The sequence below is a fragment of the Leuciscus leuciscus genome (genome assembly GCF_965113295.1).
Source record: "Leuciscus leuciscus genome assembly, chromosome: 9".
NCBI lineage: Eukaryota > Metazoa > Chordata > Actinopteri > Cypriniformes > Leuciscidae > Leuciscus > Leuciscus leuciscus.
The window spans coordinates 21,016,467-21,037,517 of record NC_138733.1 but is presented as its reverse complement, the minus strand read 5'-3'; the positions used below and the strand labels follow the sequence as shown (position 1 = coordinate 21,037,517).

General features: G+C 37.7%; 2 protein-coding genes across 5 annotated transcripts in view; both read left to right on the top strand.

The window, feature by feature from the left end:
* The window catches only part of aipl1 (aryl hydrocarbon receptor interacting protein-like 1), a 37,483-nt gene extending 34,370 nt beyond the window's left edge, over window positions 1-3,113 (top strand). For all 4 annotated transcript variants that reach the window (XM_082180548.1, XM_082180547.1, XM_082180545.1 and 1 more), the window contains 4 exons: window positions 479-667; window positions 1,209-1,385; window positions 1,556-1,697; window positions 1,807-3,113. In XM_082180548.1, the coding sequence (XP_082036674.1) occupies window positions 479-667; window positions 1,209-1,385; window positions 1,556-1,697; window positions 1,807-2,468 (1,170 nt within the window). In that variant the 3' untranslated portion in view covers window positions 2,469-3,113. The remainder of the gene's footprint in view (window positions 1-478; window positions 668-1,208; window positions 1,386-1,555; window positions 1,698-1,806) is intronic.
* A 1,316-nt stretch (window positions 3,114-4,429) lies between these two features.
* On the top strand, window positions 4,430-19,577 carry trarg1a (trafficking regulator of GLUT4 (SLC2A4) 1a). Its single transcript, XM_082180588.1, has 3 exons — window positions 4,430-6,094; window positions 15,909-16,035; window positions 16,540-19,577. The coding sequence occupies exons 1-3, from the start codon at window positions 5,711-5,713 to the stop codon at window positions 16,560-16,562; spliced, it is 534 nt and encodes a 177-aa protein (XP_082036714.1). The 5' UTR covers window positions 4,430-5,710; the 3' UTR covers window positions 16,563-19,577.
* Window positions 19,578-21,051: the final 1,474 nt, after the last annotated feature.

Genomic DNA, 21,051 nt, shown 5'->3' with positions numbered 1-21,051 from the left:
TTCTGTAATTAAAGCTGAAGTAAAAAAATATAACCCTTTACACAGTAATTGCTTTTGGATGAGACATGGCGACTGACGTTTCAGTCGCGTAATTTTATGGTTGTGGAATATCACACTGGAGCATGTCATGCGTTAGCCTGACGGAAAGCTTATATCTGTACAAAATAGGATTAATCTGAGTCTGTTCCACATGGTATAATCATCATTTACAGCTGCCATCCCAGCTCCAGCACATGAAGTAGATTACTGTGGCTGTATCAACCTCGAGCATTATGAGAATGCCAAGATTGTTAATACAAACACAGTTATGGACACATCTGACACATTAACACACACTTTCAAGCTTTATAATAGTGCCATGCCTTTTAAAGTATTTGATGGAATTTGAAATATGTGCAGTTATTCCAAATAGATGTAACTTTTACTTAGCAGACATTAGGTTTTCAGTGTTTAATGTTTTCTTTCTGTGGCCGAGAAGCACACCGGATTATATCCAATAGTGGCTAAGAGTCTGAGGCGTATCGCAGTGGGGAAAGATCCGGTGGATTGGCACATTCACACCTGCGGGATGGCCAATATGTTTGCCTACAACAGCCTGGGCTATGACGACCTGGACGAGCTTCAGAAAGATCCACAGCCTCTTATCTTTGTAATGGAACTTCTGAAGGTCTGAATTTTACGGTCATTGAGAAAAATATTTGCATTAATTTAGAAATGAGCAGATATTTGATAAAGTGAGTCCTTTGAGCTGTATTTAATATGGATTTCTCTCACAGTAGACTATGTGAGGAAGAGGTCCCAAACACTGCATTAGCTTATAAAGAAGGCTTTGCTGCAATCTTTTAGTCTAAAGACTTTCCTCAGGCATTTAGGAATATTTTTAGACTGAAACGTTGCAGCGCTATAAATATTTTAATTATTCTTTGCAGGCTACAGCAGTGTGCAGGACCTGGTCTTTAGTAAGATAATTGCCATATGTGCACCAGCATTAACCTTTCATTGCTTTGTATTTGTGTATCTGCAGTATGATTTTGGCTTATTCAATTTAAGGCCTGAAGTAGATCTGTGCACTAGCAGTACACAAAATGACCACTAGGTGGAGTCAGGGGATCATTTTCAAACATTCTCTTCTTTCAAGACACCCATGATATTAAATGGAAATTAATTATATGTAAGAAACTTACTACAATAATCGATATTGGATTCAGGTACAGCTGCCCAGTGAGTATGACAGAGAGTCCTGGGCTCTGAATGATGAGGAGAGGGTGAAAGCGGTTCCTGTGCTCCACGGTCAAGGGAACAAGCTCTTCAAACAGGGCCGATATGAGGACGCCACAATGAAATATAAAGAAGCCATTATGTGTATCAAGAATGTGCAGACAAAGGTAAGAATACACCTCTGCAGCTGGTTTTTAATACATTCAGTTGCTTAAAATGACTATATTCTGGGGAAAAAATTGTTTTGATCGTGAAATTATAGAATAAAATTGCCACTAATGTAATATTAACAAGGCATGGCATGTCTCATTGAATTGAAATGTGTATGTTTCTTCAGGAAAAGGCATGGGAAGCTCCCTGGCTAAAACTGGAGAAGATGGCCAACATGCTCACTTTAAACTACTGTCAGTGTCTGCTGCGCATGGAGGAGTACTATGAGGTCATCGAACACACAACTGACATCATCAACCAGCATCCTGGTGAGTAACAGGAAATTGTTAGTTCTCCCAGCATTTATGATGAGAAGATAATACCTGATGTGCTTTCCAGTCAAATGCACCAGCTGAAAGCATTCTCTGTACGTCGTAGGGGCGATGAAAGCCTTCTATCTGCGTGGCAAAGCTCACATGGAGGTGTGGAATGAAGCCGAGGCCAAAGATGATTTCATGCGAGTGCTGGATCTGGACCCTGGCATGAAAAAGACAATCAAGAAAGAGCTTGCGGTTCTCAAAATGAGAATGGAAGTAAAAAACGAGGAGGACAGACTGAAGTACAAGGGCATGTTCGCAAAAATAGCAAGAGAGGAAGAGTCTCTAGAGCTGGAGATTCCAGAGCAAACATCACCAGTACAAGAGAGTCCAGAGGAAGCACCACTAGAAGAAACTGCTGAAGAACAAACAAACTCAATGCAAACAACTCTAGAGCAAATGACTTCAGCTCAATCAGGTCCAGAACAAACACCTTCTGAGCTAATAAGCTCTGATCATGTGATCCCAGAACACAACAGCTTCTCATCAACTCAGAATGTGACTCCAGAACAAACTACCAGAGAAGATGCTACTCCAGAACAATTGAATGCAGTTCAAATACTTCTGGAGCAATCAACTTCTGAGGAAACATCCCCAGAGCATGCAACTCCTAAGCCAACATGTCCAGAACAAGCAGACCAGGATCCAGTGTCTTCAGATTCAGAACAAACGACTCCTGCTCAAATGACACCAGAATACTCAACACCTGCAAATGAACCTTAAGCATCACAACTTTTTCAAGAGAAGAGCAACAGTGGTCTTTTATCCATCCTAATTCTTCTCGATCTCACTGCAGCCTTTGATACCATCTCTTATACAATTCTCTTGGAACGTCTGACTGCTATCGGGATCGCTCACAATGCACTAGCCTGGTTCAGGTCATATCTATATAATAGAAAACAGTTCATTTTGGGGAAGAATGTCACATCAAAATCCACAACAGTCACCTATGGTGTTCCTCAGGGCTCAGTGCTGGGACCACTGCTTTTTATCGTCTATATACTACCTCTTGGCAACATCATCCGTTCCTTTGGGAATAATAATATTATTGAATATTAATTCATTTTCATTGCTACGCTGACGATACACAACTATATCTCGCTACAAAACCTAACACCTGTCTTCCCCCCTCCGCTCTCACCTCCTGTTTGCAAGCTATAAGCAACTGGATGTCAATCAATCTTCTCAAACTCAATGGAAATAAAAGTGAGGTTCTCCTCATTGGTTCAAAGGCCACACTCTCCAAAAGTCAACCGTTTACTATGTCAGTTGATGGTTCTCCGATTCCCACCTCCTCCCAAGTCAAAAGTCTCGGTGTCATTCTAGACAGTACACTTTCCTTTGGCCCTCACATAAGCCATATCACTCGGACTTACTTTCACCTCTGCAACATCTCAAGGCTCCGCCCTTCCCTCTCCCAACACAATACACAGGTCCTTGTTCATGCCTTGATCACATCCCGCATCGACTACTGCAACGCCCTCCTCATTGGCTCCACAAGTAAACTTCTCCATCGCCTCCAGTCTATTCAGAACTCGGCAGCTCGGATTATTACCTGCACCAGATCAACTGATCACATCACACCACTTCTTACTCAGCTTCACTGGCTTCCTGTTACTCACCGGATTAATTATAAAATTCTTCTGCTTACCTTCAAAGCTCTCCATGACCTTGCCCCCTCATACCTGCTTCTTCCCTATAATCCTCCTCGAACACTTCGTTCCTTTACGGCTGACATTTTAACTGTACCTACAATCAGACTTAGCACCATTGGGGCTAGAGCGTACAGCCGCTCTGCCCCACGTCTCTGGAATTCACTCCCACTTCACATTCGCCAATTGGACTCTCCAACAATTCAAATCACAACTTAAAACTTATCTGTTTAGATTAGCTTATCCTACATACATTTTATCACTCCAATTCAACTTCCTGGACTTTATGGTTTTTAGCATCAATATCATACTTATTAATTTGATTTTACTATTGATATTATTGGCTTGTATTAATGTCTTGTTTATAGTGATGGTGTGGGGTCAAGTGAATCCTTTTGACCCGTTTTACTTAATAATGCTTCGTCTGTTGCTTTGTATTTTACATAATGTAAGACTTTATCATAGTGACTGTAGTTTTGCCAATCATTCAATAAAATAGTAGGCTACCCACTAAATTACTATTTTGTGGTGGCTAATTGGTCAGTATAGCATTTTGTGTCTCAAAACATGATATTCATAAACTTGATGATAATTCCTTCACATGTGCACCGGTCTTTATGCATAGGCAAACAGTCTTGTAAAGAATTAAATAATATCAAATGTAATAATAATAATGTTTGAGCAATTTAAATATTTTAACTGTAAATGTATTTAATTAATTGAGGTCTCCTGGATTTCTTGATTCTCAAACATTAGTCATATTGCTATTGCCATTTCAAGTGAACAGTGAAAAATTCTGCCTTATGCTGCAGAAACATCTTATTACACTGCCTTTCATAAAGGTCACTTTAAAAAAAAAAATCGTACTGACCTTGATCCACAGATTGAAAAGTGAATATTTTCCCTATGCTGAATATACTCAAAGGATTCCCCCCTTTTTTCATCGTTCTTTGACCTAAAATATTTACCAGAAGTTAATTTTAAGTTAATAATGTCAAATCTAACAACACATTTGCATGTTAACTGTTCTCTTTTATAATGATTCATTTAAAATGTAAATTTTTATTATTTAATTCATTAGCTTTTCATCAACTAGCAACCCCAATTTGGGAAACCCTGCACTAGTGTATATGTGTGTATGTACATGTTGTCTGCACTGAGATTTATGAAACAACTTGCAATGATATCTGTTAAAGGACAAACTGGATCAATACCAATTCATCATATGATATTGTTTTAAGGGGATTCCCTTGACTCCATCCACATTTTTTTCCAGCACATTCACATGCTCCTCACGCATGCTTGTCATCGGGTCGGGACAACCAAGAACATTATAACAGACTAATGATTTAATTATGATTAAATGAGGAACAGCGCATTAAGCATAAATCATTCAAGCATCATCCACTAATTTGATTAATGAAATTTCATTGAGGTTTTGGGTTGATAATAAGAAACAATAATAGCAGAAGCCTCATGCATTTTTCCAAATATCCGGCTTTCATTGAGAAAAAAATGGGCTGCTTTCTCTCTTACTGTATCCTTCTTTCAACCACTTGCATCTTTGATTAATTAGTTAACTAACCAAATAATAAACAAGAGCTCAAGTGATTTTTTTTTTTACATATAGGCTATATATATTTTTAAAAGCTAACAAAAGACACAGGGAGGTATTGCAGCATCCCCAGGGGAAAAAGATTGTGAGTGTTGCATGGGGAGTCCTGCAGGATCATTGATGCAGAGGAGGTGAGAGAGGAACATCCCTGCACTCATTGCTGCGCAACTACTATAACCTGCTGCAACATCACAAAAGAGCGCAAAGCACCCGCTTTTTCATTTATTTAGACGTGAAAACCGCTTTCTCTACGGCTTTTAAGACGTTTGGGTAATGCTGCGGTGGAGATTCTGAAGTCCAGATGAGTCGCTTCTCTGTGGTTTAGTTGAGTGTGTGGGCAGAGGAGATCGTCTTCCGATCTGGATTGAACTGAGCGGAACTGAATCCATTAAACCTGATCACAAAGAGAGGATGACCATATCGACATGGGAGGATAATGCCACAGCGGCTCTTTGACTTGTTTTAATTAGTTCGGAACTAATTTTCAAAGCAAAATAATAATTATTATAATCTGGACATCTTTATTCGACGTTTCAAGTCAAATTAACCGTATGAATACAATCAAACGAGTGATTTGAAGTTGAAGAAATCGTAAATAATGGGAAATTAAGCGCCGTTTGAACACTTTTATAATATTTCACATCTGCCAAAAGGAGTTTTTTTTTTTCTTTCAGAAATATTAACTTTGGATTTCCATAATGGCAATAAACACCGATACGGAGTTTGCGAAATCGAATCTGGGGGAGAGCGGCGGCACTCAACCAGCCGAGACCGAGAAACTCCTGGTGACCACCGAGCCCACCGGGTTGAAGACCTCCAGCTCCTTCACGGTCAGTGTCGGGGGTGACAAGGATGTCGACGGGGATCAGAACGGCCACAGTCTGCCGCTGAGATCCGGATCAGTAGGGCAGCTCGGATCAGCTCATCTCTCCCCGTCCAGAGTGAGCCTGAGCCGCAGATCATCCACCGGTAATGCCGCCCAGGAGCAGCAGAAACCCAAAGACTACCTCATACTGGTCATTTTTTCCTGCTTTTGTCCCGTGTGGCCACTAAGCATCGTTGCGTTGGTCTATTCAATTATGGTGAGTAAACAGTGATCAATAAGTTATAATTGAAATAATTCAAGGTGGGATTTATTTCGTAATTCAGACCAAAATTTATACATTTTATATATTAAAATTGTGATAAAAGTACAAAACAAAAATCTATTTTACTTCAATAAACAGTGTCTGTCTGTTGTATGGCAAGCCGTTTATACATTCATTCCTTAAAGCCACTGGTACTAGTATACTAACATAGGTTTAAATTAGCCTACTAGAAAGTCTGTAGTGACTATCCATAAACATTCATGAGATTCTTATTCAAACAGTTACTGTATCTATTTCCCGCCCTAGTTTAACTCAATGAGCGACAGTCTAATAAATACTGGTAGTGCACTATTAAAAAAAGAGAAAAGGCTACTAACAAAACTGAAACCAACACTAGTAACTATTGGGATAGTTTTACAAAGAAATAAAATGTTAAATGTAATGGTAAAAAAGTTCATAAATAATATCTGACCATCACTCAATTCATCATAGAATGGAAATGTTACTTCTATGAGATACTGACTAGTAGCCATACGTAGCCTACTACGGTATGTAATAAGTACAGAGAAAGTGAAAATGATCCCTAATGGATTACTTTTTAGCAATTAAAACGACGTACTAAAATAGTTAGATACTAGTTGGTTTTAATAGAATTAGTTTAGTTTTAAATTGATACTATTGATTATAATTGCTAAAGTGACTTGCCATACTCTTGCAAATCATATGCAAAAGCGCAGGAGCTGCAATGAGAGAGCAGAGCACAAATCCACTGACAGGTGTGATTTACAGCCCTGCATATGCTCGCAGTAAACGGACCCGACTGCGTGCTTGGGAGCTATTCGCCAGAAAATTGGTGCAGACTACATCCACCGCACATAAAGCACCCACACAGCAGAAACTCTGGGGACTGTGGAGCAAAACAGTCATTTAGGAAGCATAAATGGGGTGTGAACTTTTCTTTTAAAGCCAGAAAATTAAAGAAATTCGATTGAAAACATTGTAGAACAAGGTTTAGGTTCATACCGTTGGGGCAAACATTTTTTTTTCAAAGCATAGATACAAATATAATCATTAAAAAAGAAGAAGCCAAATATAATCTAAAAAATATAATTATTTCCATCCAAGTAACTTGGAGGACCGCACTGTGAGCGAGCACCATTTATCTGTGTTTAATAAAGACCTAGCCTACAAGAGATTGCATCCATGACATGACTGTCCCTCTGGAAAAAAAATACTCTTGTTAGCAGATAACAATGTGCCCTGCTTTTTCTGATCAAAGATGAGTGCTTCTGTGTTCACTGTTTCATCCCCTCTCTCTGAAAGAACAGTGAATAAGCAGCGCACAGTATAACCTCAGCAGGATCATACAAATGAGACTTTCCAGCATATAATAGTCACACAAGAGAAGCTTTTAAATATATAATTTCAATAAATGTAATAATTCAGTCTTAAGTGAATTTTAAACCATTGTGTGCTCAGTTTTCATTACAACTTTCTAAGTGTTTCAGTGGGACATGCACTATTGGAGAAACACAAATTAGAGCATTAAATTATCATTGAGTGTAAAGGCGCCATACAAATGTGCTTCATTTTCTTGTAAAAAAATCGAAATCCTTTACATAATGCAGAATGCATTGAAACCAATATTCTGCAAACACCTGTTCTACTGACCATGCTCATGCAAATAGCATCTCCCAGTCTTGCATAAGCCTCCAAATAAGCCTTTCTTTCATGCCAACAGTGTGACAGGTGAAACCAGAGCATTGCTGACAATTCAACAGAGGGCAAGACAGATCAACTTAGCCTTCTGCCCTGCTATAACGACCTGTCTTATTTTTGTGTCGTAATTCTTAAAGGTCCCATTGCATGAAAATTTCACTTTATGAGGTTTTTTAACCTTTCTATGAGTTTCCCTAGCCTGCCTAGGGTCCCCCAGTGGCTAGACGTTTTGATGGGTGTAAACCAAGCCCTGGGTATTTTTGAGAAAATGAAAGCTCAGACGGGCGAATCTAGAAATCTTCCCCTTATGTTGTCATAAGGGGAAAGGTTACCTCCCCTTTCTCTTCTTTGCCCACAAAGAGAATTTGGCCCGCCCATGAGAAAATGAGCTGCACGAGCACGATATTGGTTTTTCCTCGAGAGACATCATGGCTTGCAAACGAGCGAAGCATGGCAGTTGCTCAGTGTTTGCAAATGAACACAAAAGTATTTTTTTAGTTCCTTCATCCGAGCCTCTGAAGAACCAGTGGGTTATGTGAACTTCTGATGTGTAATTGTTCAAGTTCAGACAGAATATCTTTCTCTCAAAGTCGTTCAATACTGTTTATGCATCAGTAAATCAAGCCAGTGACTAAACAATCAACTTCACGACGTTTCTCTTAGTAGGATGAAAATAATCTTACTTAAACTGAGATTAATATACAGAAAGCGATCAAAGAAAACAATCCCTTTCCAATCGCCCAAGCTGTCAATCACACAGCGCGAGTTTATCTGGACACTTGCCAAAACTCGTTATGAAATCAATGACTATGTTTACATGCAGCCAATAACCCGTTCAAAACCGGGATATTAGCAATAACCCGGTCGCGGACGGCCATGTAAACACCGGCAAAAACCCGGATATTATCCCTGGGGTACCCCTTTTCTAACCCGAATATTTGGTCATGTAAACGCGTATCGGCATATCCCCATCAATAGGAACATTGATTTGTGTTCTGCGCATGTTCTATTCGCAAGGAATCTTGGTCTTTTGAGTAGAGACGGCGCATACAAAAACCCGCGTGCAGTATACCGGAAGTAAACAAGAAGTAGAGGTAAACATGGCGAGACGCAGCACAGCACCACACATTTGGAGCGAGGAGGAAAGCGCAAACAAAGGCGATCGCTATCTGCCCCGAACTATTCATTATCCGCGTGCTGCTGCTGTTGTTGTTGCCTTTGGATACAGGAAGAAGAATCGGAAATGACGCACATTGCGTCTTAACGTTGTCCGTACGTCCAGACGCTAACTGTGCGTCGCCGTTTACATCGGGATATTGCCAATTGATTACAAATTCCATGTATACAGGAGTAACTCTCTCTGCTCACGCATGTAAACGGGTTATTCTGAAGGTTTCAGAAACCCAAATAGTGACCTTAACCCGACCATAACCCGATATTTGACAGCATGTAAACGTAGTCAGTGACGCCTTTACGCTGCACAACGAAGCTCTTACTGTACTTACCTCATGTTTGCATTGGTGAAATCATTAGTGAGAGTGCAGAAACTGCGTTGCAATGATAAGATCTTCATTTACGCGATCAACAGACTGTCATCTGCTCAGTGCTCATCACTGCAACCTTTTATGTGATGGGAATAGATCTGAATACTTTTAAAAAACTTCTCACGATTCGTTAATCTCGATAGCTGTAATAGTAAAAACGTATAATAGCTGTAATAGTAAAAGTTTTTGAGAGAGTTCCACATGTAATGCTAAAAATGTCATATGCAAGCATGTCAGCCAATCATAGCAGTGGGCGTTTACACTGAAGTCTCACAGCAGACACGCCCCTTCAAACAGAGCGTTCAAATCAGAGGCTAAAATCAGGCTAGGAAATATGCCTTTTATTTCTAAATTATAACAACTTTTGATCTAAAAAACATACTAACATTATAAGGGCACCCCAGGAAACATTCTAAAATAATAAAATAATTCATGCAATGGGACCTTTAAAGAACCTCTATTATGCTTTTTTCAGATATTACGTTTCATGTAGAGTGTAATACAGCCGTTTGTAAACGAAAAAGGTCTGCAAAGTTTCAAAGATTAAAGTGGACAAGTTATTGTCTCCCAAAGAAAGAACCGATTCTGAACTGCCTGAAACGAGTCGTCAGTAATTCCAGTCTTACTTCCGATTTTGCGTAACAAATTTGCGTAATGCCCGCCTATGGTCTTCATTGGCTGTCTATGAACAATTAGGCAATCTTTACTGCTCGTATCACTGTGTATACAAGTGCTAAGAAACCCAAATTAAAGCTGAAATTCAGATATTTCAACCCTTAAGTGCATGAATGTTTCACCAATCATATTCAGGTCTTTAGCAACCCGAATCTATATCTAACACGGATGGATCTCTACCTGTTGCGATAATATAAAACTCTCCTGATATTAGAGTAACGATAACAGAAGAATAAAATAAATCACATTTTGTTACCTTTTGGAGCTTTGAAAGGTTCAGATTGAGCAGATGTTTTATACCATCATTACTGTTCTCGTCAGAGCTCATTTCCCACATTCAGCATCTGGCTCATATCCGCCATCTCAAACATATTCTCAAAACTATCCTTTTCAACATCTTCAAAAATCCGACAGCTTCTTCACCAGATCCACCATCAAGTCACAGTGACACTAATATTTGATTGTGTTCAGTACTTGCTCTGCAGTAAATCGCTGAGCCATTTCAAGTTTTGCTGATGATTCTTCCTATTCTTGTGTTTCCTGCCTTGAAGTGAGTGAGTGAAACGTCACTTCATTATTGTGTATCAGACATTGCCTCCTTTTGGAATAAACGGTGATTTGCACTTATTCAGTCATCAAAGATTCAATTGTTGTGCAGAAAATGTTTTCTTACACTGTTACACACCTCGGGTTGTTTTTTTATTGTTTATATTGTTTATAATGAATTGATTGAGGAATACTAAGAAGATTGATGTCTGACTTGACGAAGTGAATGACGTCCCAGGTCACTAAAGACCTGAGGTATGCGAATAAGGGTTAATCTGCATTTCGTTTCCAACACGCACTGTAAATGGGAGACCAATCACAACAGACTGGACTGTCTGACCAATCAGAGCAGAGGAAGCTCTTGGAGAGGAAGGGTTTAGAGAGACCCAATCCTTTATCGAACTGCTTATCTAACACTGAGAAAAAGAGGGGATGCTGAAATGTATATTATGAGAAAATTAAAGTGTTTTTTGTAGGAGACCTCCAAAACAGGAAATGTAGGAACCTTTAAAATAGCATAATAACATAACCGTTTTGCTTCATTAAAAATTATTTTAATAAAAATACAAATAAATTCAAATAGAATGTGGATAGGATTACAGAATACAATTTGGATCATAACTCTTATGTGGGTGAGGTTTAAACTGGAAAATTATTTATTGTTTATTACAAACTAAAACTGCTCAAAACAAAACAACAAAAAGGAGAGACAGAGTCATGTTACTGAATATCTTGTTTGGTAAGTTTAAAACATTAAAAGAGACATAATATAATCTAATATATAAAAGTATTTATCATTATAGTATTTAATATTAATGTTACTTTTGACAAGTTCAGATTTCTGAGACGAGCACAATAAAAAGAGAGAGACGCAACACACTCATCTGATTTAAACTTGAAATCACACTATGCATATTTTCAATTATAGTTCACACTTTAGTCATATCGGTGTCACAAGCTAATCATTCTATCATTTTTCTCCCTATTATTCCCCAAGTCAATTTTTTTGCCTTTCTGAATAAGGTGTCCAACTTTCACACAACCCTCAGGACAAGTACAGATTCATAGACCAAAACAGGACTAAAACACTTAGACATAATGAAATTGAGGCTTTCGCTGGTTACTAGAGGAAGTCTACAAAAATTGGGATGCTACAAAAATATTTGGTTTTATTTTGTGTTGGAATCCTATAAGAAAATTCCTTTTTGGAAGATCCCAGACTCATAGCCACAGACATCTAAACAGTTCCTTTTAGCTGAGACCTTGAAATCAATATTGTAACCGGCAACATTGCAATGTGCGTACTGTAGGTATGCATCAGGAACGCCGAAATCAATGAGCTTACAGAGGCAATACAGTGGCAAATAAGATGTTATGGTAAGCTGAAGCTCATGGAAGCAGAAAGGAATAATTTGCTTGGCATGGGGAGGTGACGTGAATTTAATTGGACAATCTCAGTGCAATGGTAAATCAGCTTCTGCTGGTAAAATATGGTAAGCAGAGCTGCTGAATGGCTTTGTTTCTGTGTCCATATCTGTGTACATGATATTATAACAGGAATTTGAGACTACAATGGGCTGCCAATTTCTGCTTTTCAATATGAAATAGCTTTGGAAAATATTGATGCGTAAAGCAGCTTGTTGCTCGTCTCTCAAACAAGCCCTATATTGTAATATGGTGTCATCATGTTCTCACAATGCTGAGTGAAACATTACATTATGAAAGCAAACAGCCAGTGATATCATGTTTCCAGTGCACCTGCTCATGCACTGACAACAGAAGCTTGTTTCCATGAGCAACATAGAGAGACCGAAGACGAAAAATAAAGAAATAGACGAAATAAATACATTAAAAACAAGAACAAAGAAATAATAATACTACAAAAATAGTAATGTACACTGTCCAATAGCAATGTCAGCAGATAAAGTTCAGGGAGGCAACGGCATGCATAGATATAAAAATTTTAACAGCCCATAATGGTTTTAATGTTATTTCAGTTAACCGATAAATGGCAGATTTAAAAATACTACACAATCGATCAACATTTTTGGTTAAAAAGTGAATGAAAAATAAAACACAAAAAAAACTAAGCAAATTTAGGCACCACAAAATTATACTGCACAGTATATGAAAATGTATTAATTTTCTAAGTTTCGAAAGAATTTAACTGTGATATTAAATTATTAGTGTTTTTAAATATTAACTTTAAGTGAACATTATGATGCCAAAAAAAAAAAGCTAATCTACACATAAAAATAGGGGAAATTAATATGCACAATTAAATATACAATATCAACCGATATATTGTATTTCCAAGGTATATATAAAAAAAAAAAATTTAAATAATGATCTGTAAAGCAATTTTTATCGACCGTCACTCAATAAATTTAAAGCTGCACTTCCTTTAATGTTGCCACCTGCAGTCTTGATTATGGCCCGAAAAGAAGGTGGCTACTAATATTAATAATTGCAGAAGAACAGTTAGCTAAAAAAAAAAAAAAAAAAAAAAAAAAAAAAAAAAGATTCTTGAATGTGGCTTTAATTATTACTGTCAATATAATCAAATGAATACAGAAATATTCAAGTATTGGTTTCTTGTTGAAAATGAATTTATTTTGGACTAAAAAACAAAAACAAAGAGAGGGGACTTTGCCTCCATTCTGCAGGTTTTCTACAGTCAGTCCTCTTTGGCCGCTGGCATGGCTGTTTATAATTAATGGCTCAGGCTTGTGAGGGAACGCTAAGAGCTGCTGCTCACTCCCAGGCTGCAGCAGGAGAGGTTGAGAGGGGGAGGGGAGCTTTCCTCTGTGTTTATGGGAGAAAGTGAGGGAAAAGGGGGCCATCAAATCAGCCCAGAAGAATTGGCAAAGACTTTCCAGTTCATGAGAAATATATTACAAGCCAAAGCTCCTGGGGAATCAGCATTATCCATTTGCTGTGTCACTGGACCACACCCCTCCTCTGCTCGGAAAAGCCGCACACAGCCCATTAGAATCTCTGAGCATTCTCTAAACCGCAGTCAGGCAAAATGCACCTTAAAACACAAAGAGCCGGAAGCTGCATCACGACGACATACTGCACTGTCATTCTGCTAAATGAAAGCAGGTGAGAACGGCCGTGAGATTGAAACGCAAGAATGGCAGATGGCACTTTACTACACTGTATTTTCAAAAAGACTCCCACTGATTGAAAGTGCTGACACGGCTTTTCGCAGTGATTAGTCTTGGGAATCAATAACATTGTGCAGCTCCAGTCACATATTATACCCCTGCTAGGATGTCCGAGCCAGTCTGCAGTATTTGAACAGGGAGATGATGGGTTGGTTAGCAGAGAGGGAAGGGTACGGCTCCGGATCTAAAGCGCCATAGGAGTTGATCTACATCTGCAAAACAGATATTTGAATATATTTCACAAGACAAAGTAACTGAAGCTACACAAACAATGCTGTTCAGATGCTGCCGTTCGCAGGCTTTTGTGATAGTAGTATAACGTTAGTTGCGTAAGACCCTCAGTTGTGCCAAATCTAGACATCAACATCGAGTCATATGGTTGAGAACTTGCTCAAAAAAAACCTGATGTTCTTTTGAACTTGAATCCTGTAAAAATGCATCACAGTTTCCACAAAAATATTTGTTTTCAATATTGATAAGAAGAAGAAGAAAATGTTTCTTAAGTACCAAATCAGCAAAAATTCAGCTTTGCCATCACAGGAATAAATTACATTTTGAAATATGAAAACAGTTATTTTAATTGCACTTTAATTATAATTGTAATACTGCTACCGTTTTAAATGCATTTTTTGACCAAATAAATGTAGTCTTGGCGAGCATAAGAGATTTCTTTCAATTAAAAATTGACCCAACCCTAAACTTCTGAATGGTACTGCACATATATATTACTGCAGCTTGACATTGTGGAAGCAGAGCCTCCCTGTGGGTGAGGGAAGATTGTGTGTATGTGATGGGGGAAGCTCTTCAGTTTCTCCAACAAAACCAGTTTGATAGAGCTGTAATCCTATCTGCTATTGTCCTAGCGTCTGCTCTAAGTGAACGCTGAAGACATGATTAAGAGGATAATGGTTCCACAGTCGGCCTTTCAGTCTTTGGTTGTACATATAGGGATGAATGTGAAGGTGGATTCCTACTGTGTTTGTAAACTGTCTGTTTAACATTATGCAACATTAAGGATTTCTGAGCCATATTGTGTTTTGCTTTTTTTTCCCATAGCCAATATTTATGACTCATTTTCAACATTTGAATTTTTCTTTTCTCAACTTGACAAAGATCATCTTAAAGGGATAGTTCATCATTTACTCACCCTCTTGTCGTTACAAACCTGCATGCAAATTTTTTTTTGTGGAACACAAAGGAAGATATTTGGAAGAACAGAATTTTTCAATTTTGAGTAAACGATACCTTTTGCTTATGTCATACGTCATATTAATATGGAGTAAAAAGTGTTTCCCCAAACTAGTTTGTAGTAGTACATCATTATGGGAGCTGTCAAGTCCGAAGGTGCTGAACTAAGGCTGAAACCAAAAAGTAGTTCGAAAATACTGAAAACTGTTACAGGGTCACATCCTAAAAATGGAAAATATAAAAATAAAAACTAATTTTAACAAAAACTATAATAGTATCTCAATAATACATAAATAACACTGTAATTAATATAATTTGTGTCTCTTTGTCTCTGGTAAACTGGGGAAAAAAGAGAAATATGAAGTTGCACAAGCTACAAGGCTCTTCTACGCCCTACTTAGATAACAATGCTTTTGGGAATCAAGCCGTACATATTAAGTACAACTTGCTTGCTATTAAAAGTGCTTCGGGAAGCTTCAGGAAGTCCAGTCAGCACCTTGGACAGCAACGCCACTCTTGAGACTCCTGAGTTTCTTTCATGATAACGTGAGATTGCGTCACATCGCAAGACGAAAAAAGACACCAACGTGATGGAGAACGGAATTAGCATTTGAGGGTGGGGAGATTGGTTGGCCACTGTGTCAGAGGCTTTATACTGCACAATCTATTGCTCATTATTGATTCCTGTAATGCAGTCTACTGGAGAGGCTCTCTCTAGGGAACACTGACCATCTAATGGGTGGCTGTGGCATATAGGGCCGCACTAATAAGGAAACACATTTATTGGCTCACCTTATCCTGTATTCAAATCACTTGAACAATTCAAGTCTGACCTTTTGCTTCCTTGCTAGATTTCAGCCAATGACTTAACTGAAAAAAAAAGTATTGAAACAGATTATACTGTGCATACTTTTTTGTTAAGAGATTTTTGTGTGTGACATTCTCTCTTTTTTTGTCTCGCTACAGTCCAGAAACAGTCTACAGCAGGGGGATATGGATGGGGCGAGACGCCTGGGACGCTTGGCTCGCCTGCTTAGCTGTGTGGCCATCATCGTGGGCCTCCTTAGCATCATAATATATGTGGTGGTTGCAGGTACGTCTTATCACAAGCTTTGATTGTGTCATCTAGATAGATGTGACACGCTCTATTATTTTGAGTATTTTTTTCAGGATTCTTTGATGAATAGAAAGTTCAAAAGAACAGCTACTTGAAATAGAAATATTTTGTAACAATGTTTTTACTGTCATTTTTGATCAATTTAATGTGTCCTCGTTGAATAAAAATCAACTTATTAATAAAATCTTTACTTAAAATAATTATTTGATATGTTTGAGTAAGTTACCCAATTCTGTCAGAAATATCTGAAAATAGTTTTGAGGAGATTTTCTTAAAAACAAGTTATGACAGCCACCATTTACATGATTATACTGTATATCCACAACAGTTTGGAGTAGAAACATAATTATATAACGGAAATTAGTTTCTGGGCCAAAATGACTGAGCAGGTCACATACTATTGTTTGATAGGTTGATTATATTTCCACACTCAATGTTGCTGTTATGATTCATATGCTCTTTTTTCTGCTCTATCCTCAGTAACTGGAAAGGGGATTAAGTAAGACGAGAAACCCATCTACAGCACTACTGCAAAAACTCACACACAACGTAATTAAAATAAGATCTCCCTCTTAATAATGCCACAGAAGTTGAAAAATAAACGAGGACTGTAGCATCTAAATAAGATCTGACTAAATATCAAAAATGCATGCAGTAGGTTAGCATGCTCAGTGAAAAAAACAAACAACTAAATCCCATATGTTAAAAAGAACAGTGATGGCTTGCATTATGTAAATGAGAAACATTGCTGTTTCGGCAAGAAATCGCCTGAGGAAGACACAAAGGACGAGGGGACGTTTTTCAAAGATGGGCTACGACTGGCAAGCTGCATTTTAACCTTATATTACTCCTGGTTGATCTTGCATTCATAAATTATGCACAGAAATATTTGCAATATAACTACTGATGTATGTTTTATAAAAAGATTTATATGTGGAGTTTAAGCTATGGGAACGAACTAGGGATGACCAGACTGTTAGAAGTTTTCCTTTTTGTTGATTTATTTTGTAGGTTTTGATTATAAAAATGACCACGTGCATGCCTGATCTTGTATGAGAATAACTGTCAGCATTTTTCATTACTATCTTTTTCATTTATTTATCTGTGAGAGTAGTGGGTATCTACAGATGGGAATGTACATCATTGTCCAGTGCTATATTCTCTCAATGGCTCTGTCCTAGCCATGGGGCTTCCACTACACGTCCTGTACTAGTATAGTTTCCTTCAGAGAGGTAAGACTGTAACGTTATGCATGCCAGGCCTCTCTGTCCTGACAAAAAGTGCTGGAGCATGGACATTCAACTAGAGGCATGCAACGGCCAGCACCATTCTGTGCCAAGACCTTTATATCAGTATCCTAAACAAATCACAGGACTATTCATCTTTTCCAGGGTTCTTTCCAGGACAGAATGCCAGTCTCCCAGTCATAAATTTCCCTACTTAACCCTTATAAATATGAGATATATATCAGCATATTTATAGAAATATTTAGGCATGCTGTGGGTGGACAAAACACTTTTTTATCTTCACCAAGAATGAGCTTGTTTAAGGGATTTTTTCTTTGACACGTCTTCACAGTGTTGATTGCATCTCTGTGACTGCTTATTAAGACAAAATTACACAAATTAAATATGAGATTTTAAAAATAGAGAGGTACAGATACATAACAGCACTTATCTGGTTAGTTTGACTGAGGGACGGATAGGAGGGACACATTCCACAGCACAGTCTATTGATCTGTTTCATTCATACTGAATTAAGTATTTTACTGCCCTTTCCTATAGATTTCTAAGCACTTTATCACTTATTTTTCATCATTATTCTCATGTCCTGACGATACTTTTGTATGACCTTCATGTGTAATCTCCTGAATCTAGACTGTTAGCAACTCAACACCTAAGACTTCATTTATAACCACTGTACTGTATAATTTAATGTTTTGTGAATTCATGTGATCTAATGCTCCTTTTTTTCTGGAAATTGATCTTACTCATAACTCTTTTGTTCACTATAAGCAATTATGTTAACTGTGTAGTTCATAATAACCATTAGGCCACTATGAATGAGATGCAAAAATGCTGCTATGTGTCTTTTAAAACTGTGATTTGTGTACAAAATATGTTTTTCTATGTACCTTTGCAAGTGTGAAATAAACATTAACATGCATGGTCCACAACTTGCTTGCAGCTATTGATCCTGTACAGCACAGTGGTGGAGAAACATAAGCAAGGAATAGAATAGAAAGTTACTGCATTAGCAAAAAAAGAAAATGTTAAGCGTACCACACAAAGAAACAAAGGAAGACAACATCTTTCAAAGCCTTCCTGCCCCCAGCACATACACACAAGCCTAATTTTTCATGCTCCCGACTATCGCTACTGTAAATAATGCATGGCTAAGGAAATGGCACAAGATCTACTGGCTGATTTTGCACTTCCCTGGTTCTCTGATCTCTAAGTATGGCCCTCTGCCCAGCCTCACTCCAGCACTCAGCACTAACAGTGCTCTCTCACTCACAGTGACACAAAGTGTTTAAGTACACACAAATCTAGCCACCAGCTTAAATGGACTGAAGTGCCATCATTAGTCATCTAGGATCACAATCGGAAATGGTTTAATTTGCTTAGAAGAAAGAAACCACGACAACACCATAGAGCTTTTTGTCAGCTGAGCACCAAGGACCTAAATTATTTATTTGAAGTGAGATGTCAAAGAATGTAAATCTTTTAAAATATAATGAATTTTAAAACATCTTTGGATGTCCATTTTTACATTTATTTTTTCAGTTATAAATTTTAATTTAATTCGGCATTGGCTTTTCAGAATATTCTAAATCCCCTGAATGTTTTATTGAAAGTGTAGTATTTTTATTTTTGTGGACGCGCGATCTATCGCCAGATTCACACTACTGCGTGAGCACTGAGCACGCGCGTTTAATTTCAACGCCCATATTACACTAGTGTGTGTGTCCACTAGCACGGAGCAGAGCTCCTTTTGGAAGATGAGCTTTAAGCTCGCGCGTGAGCATTAATCTAAACTTCTATATGAACTGAAAACGCTCGCTCTGCTCCGCGCTAGGCTAGTGGAAACACACCATACAGATTCTGGGAGTGTGCTGTGCGTTTTGCGTCCTTTCAGTCGAAATGAAACTGCCTCGCGACGCTCATGTGTGTGTGAATCCACTACAGAGCATCAGCCTTGCACTTTCACGTTGTACTTTGCAAAAAAAAGTTGCAGCAGAAGCAGTGTAAATTAGTGAGTTTTTACATTTTATTTTCAGTTCAAAACCTCACAAAACCATGTAGCTATAGAGATGCTATTGCAATTCCAGTCTAAAACCTTGGCATGTTTGCATTTCATTTTTCAATTGTCTAGAATTTTTTTTTTTTACAATAATATTTTGCAGCATGCTTTGTTCACATTTATATCGTATCTTGAAGTGAAACAGATGTTTATTATATTATGCCTGAAACAGTTGGGTTCACTAGTTCTAAAATATGTAATGTTGTGAACTCTATTTTTTTATTTTTTTATTTATTTTTTTATACATGTATAATGTACAAAAAAATAACATCTCTTTTCTCTATGTGTATTTTAATTCCACTTAACATTAAATAAATATTCCACATCAATCCAAAATAATTTAACATGCATACATTCAAAGAAAAGATGCAAAATTGCTTCAGTATCCTTTTTACAAAATACACATGATTCATCTTTTTAGGAACTGGTTTGTTGGAAAAATGTTATGTATCATTTTAAAGTATATTTCAAAACCTTTATCATTGATACAGTATTTGTTATTAAGTCCAAATCAGTCTCCAACTAATATTTTCAAAATGGTCATTCCAAAAGTATTTATTTTTGAGGTGTTGCAGGGCAATGAATCAGGCATCTGAAAAATCTATTATCACATTTACTATCTTTAATATCAACACCGTTTAACAAAACCTGTTTTTTTAAACATTGATTGCTTATGAGGTTCACTACTGCCTCGCAAAAGTCTCAAAAACAATTCTGGTACTGCATCAAAAACAATGCTATATTCTTTAATCCTTATATTCCTACTTTAATAAATATATTTTAATCCTTATCCAGTAAATCACAAACAACATGGAGAAGTCCTTTGAATATTGTTGACAAGATTTAATGGCAATGCACCAGCCTCAACTATCTAGTTTGGCTTTGCATACACAGGGTTAAATTTCCATATTCCTCTCGACTGGCTTCAAATGTGGTTAATAAGATTTACACAAGAAGGGCGTGTTTCTGGATCAACATCCTTTGTTGGTGCAGTAATGTACCTACAAATCAATGTCCTCTCATTTTAGGATTAGGGCACAGGACACCATTCTTGAGATGTTTAAGGTTACTGTAAGGGCTATACTTAGTTTAAACGGTGTTGATCCAGGATTACATCCTACTTTTGATCAATTGTGTAGCACTTTCAAGTGAATGAATAGGTCTCAAGATCAAACTCTTTGCAAAATCAAAAACGTGAAGACATACAAACGAGAGACACGGGATGGTCCCCATAAAGATGCAAAGTTGTATTTACTGAACTTGCAGTATAATGTAGGCCAGGGTTGTGAAATCCTGCTCGTGGAGGGTCATTATTCTGCAGAGTTCAGCTCTAAACCTAACCGCCTGAACCAGATAATCATGTCCAGAATCAGATCCCTAGTTCAGTAGTCAGGGCACTGATCAGGGAGTCGGCCATTTTAAGAGCTGCATCAATCGCAAAATCCTTCCAGTGCACTGAAACCTTTCTGTGTTCTTTGTTCCCTAAAAAGTCCTACAATGCAGCGTGAAAACCAGGGAACATTGATGCTCACTATGTTCCCTTAACAGAAGTTCGGAGGTGTGAAACTAGTTAAACAAATGTTGGACGTATATGTAACAATTTATAATAATGTACTTTAAAAAAAACATTAAAATATAATGTCAAAAAGATATCCGTTCTGCTGTTGTTCATAAATACCAGTAGTGATG

What these genes read in the sequence shown, in the direction of transcription:
- trarg1a (XM_082180588.1), top strand. Translation starts at nt 5,711, where the DNA reads ATGGCAATAAACACCGATACGGAGTTTGCGAAATCGAATCTGGGGGAG. An exon ending in CGTTGGTCTATTCAATTATG is followed by an intron (nt 6,095 to 15,908) that starts GTGAGTAAACAG and finishes GTCTCGCTACAG; the next exon opens with TCCAGAAACAGTCTACAGCA. An exon ending in AATATATGTGGTGGTTGCAG is followed by an intron (nt 16,036 to 16,539) that starts GTACGTCTTATC and finishes CTCTATCCTCAG; the next exon opens with TAACTGGAAAGGGGATTAAG.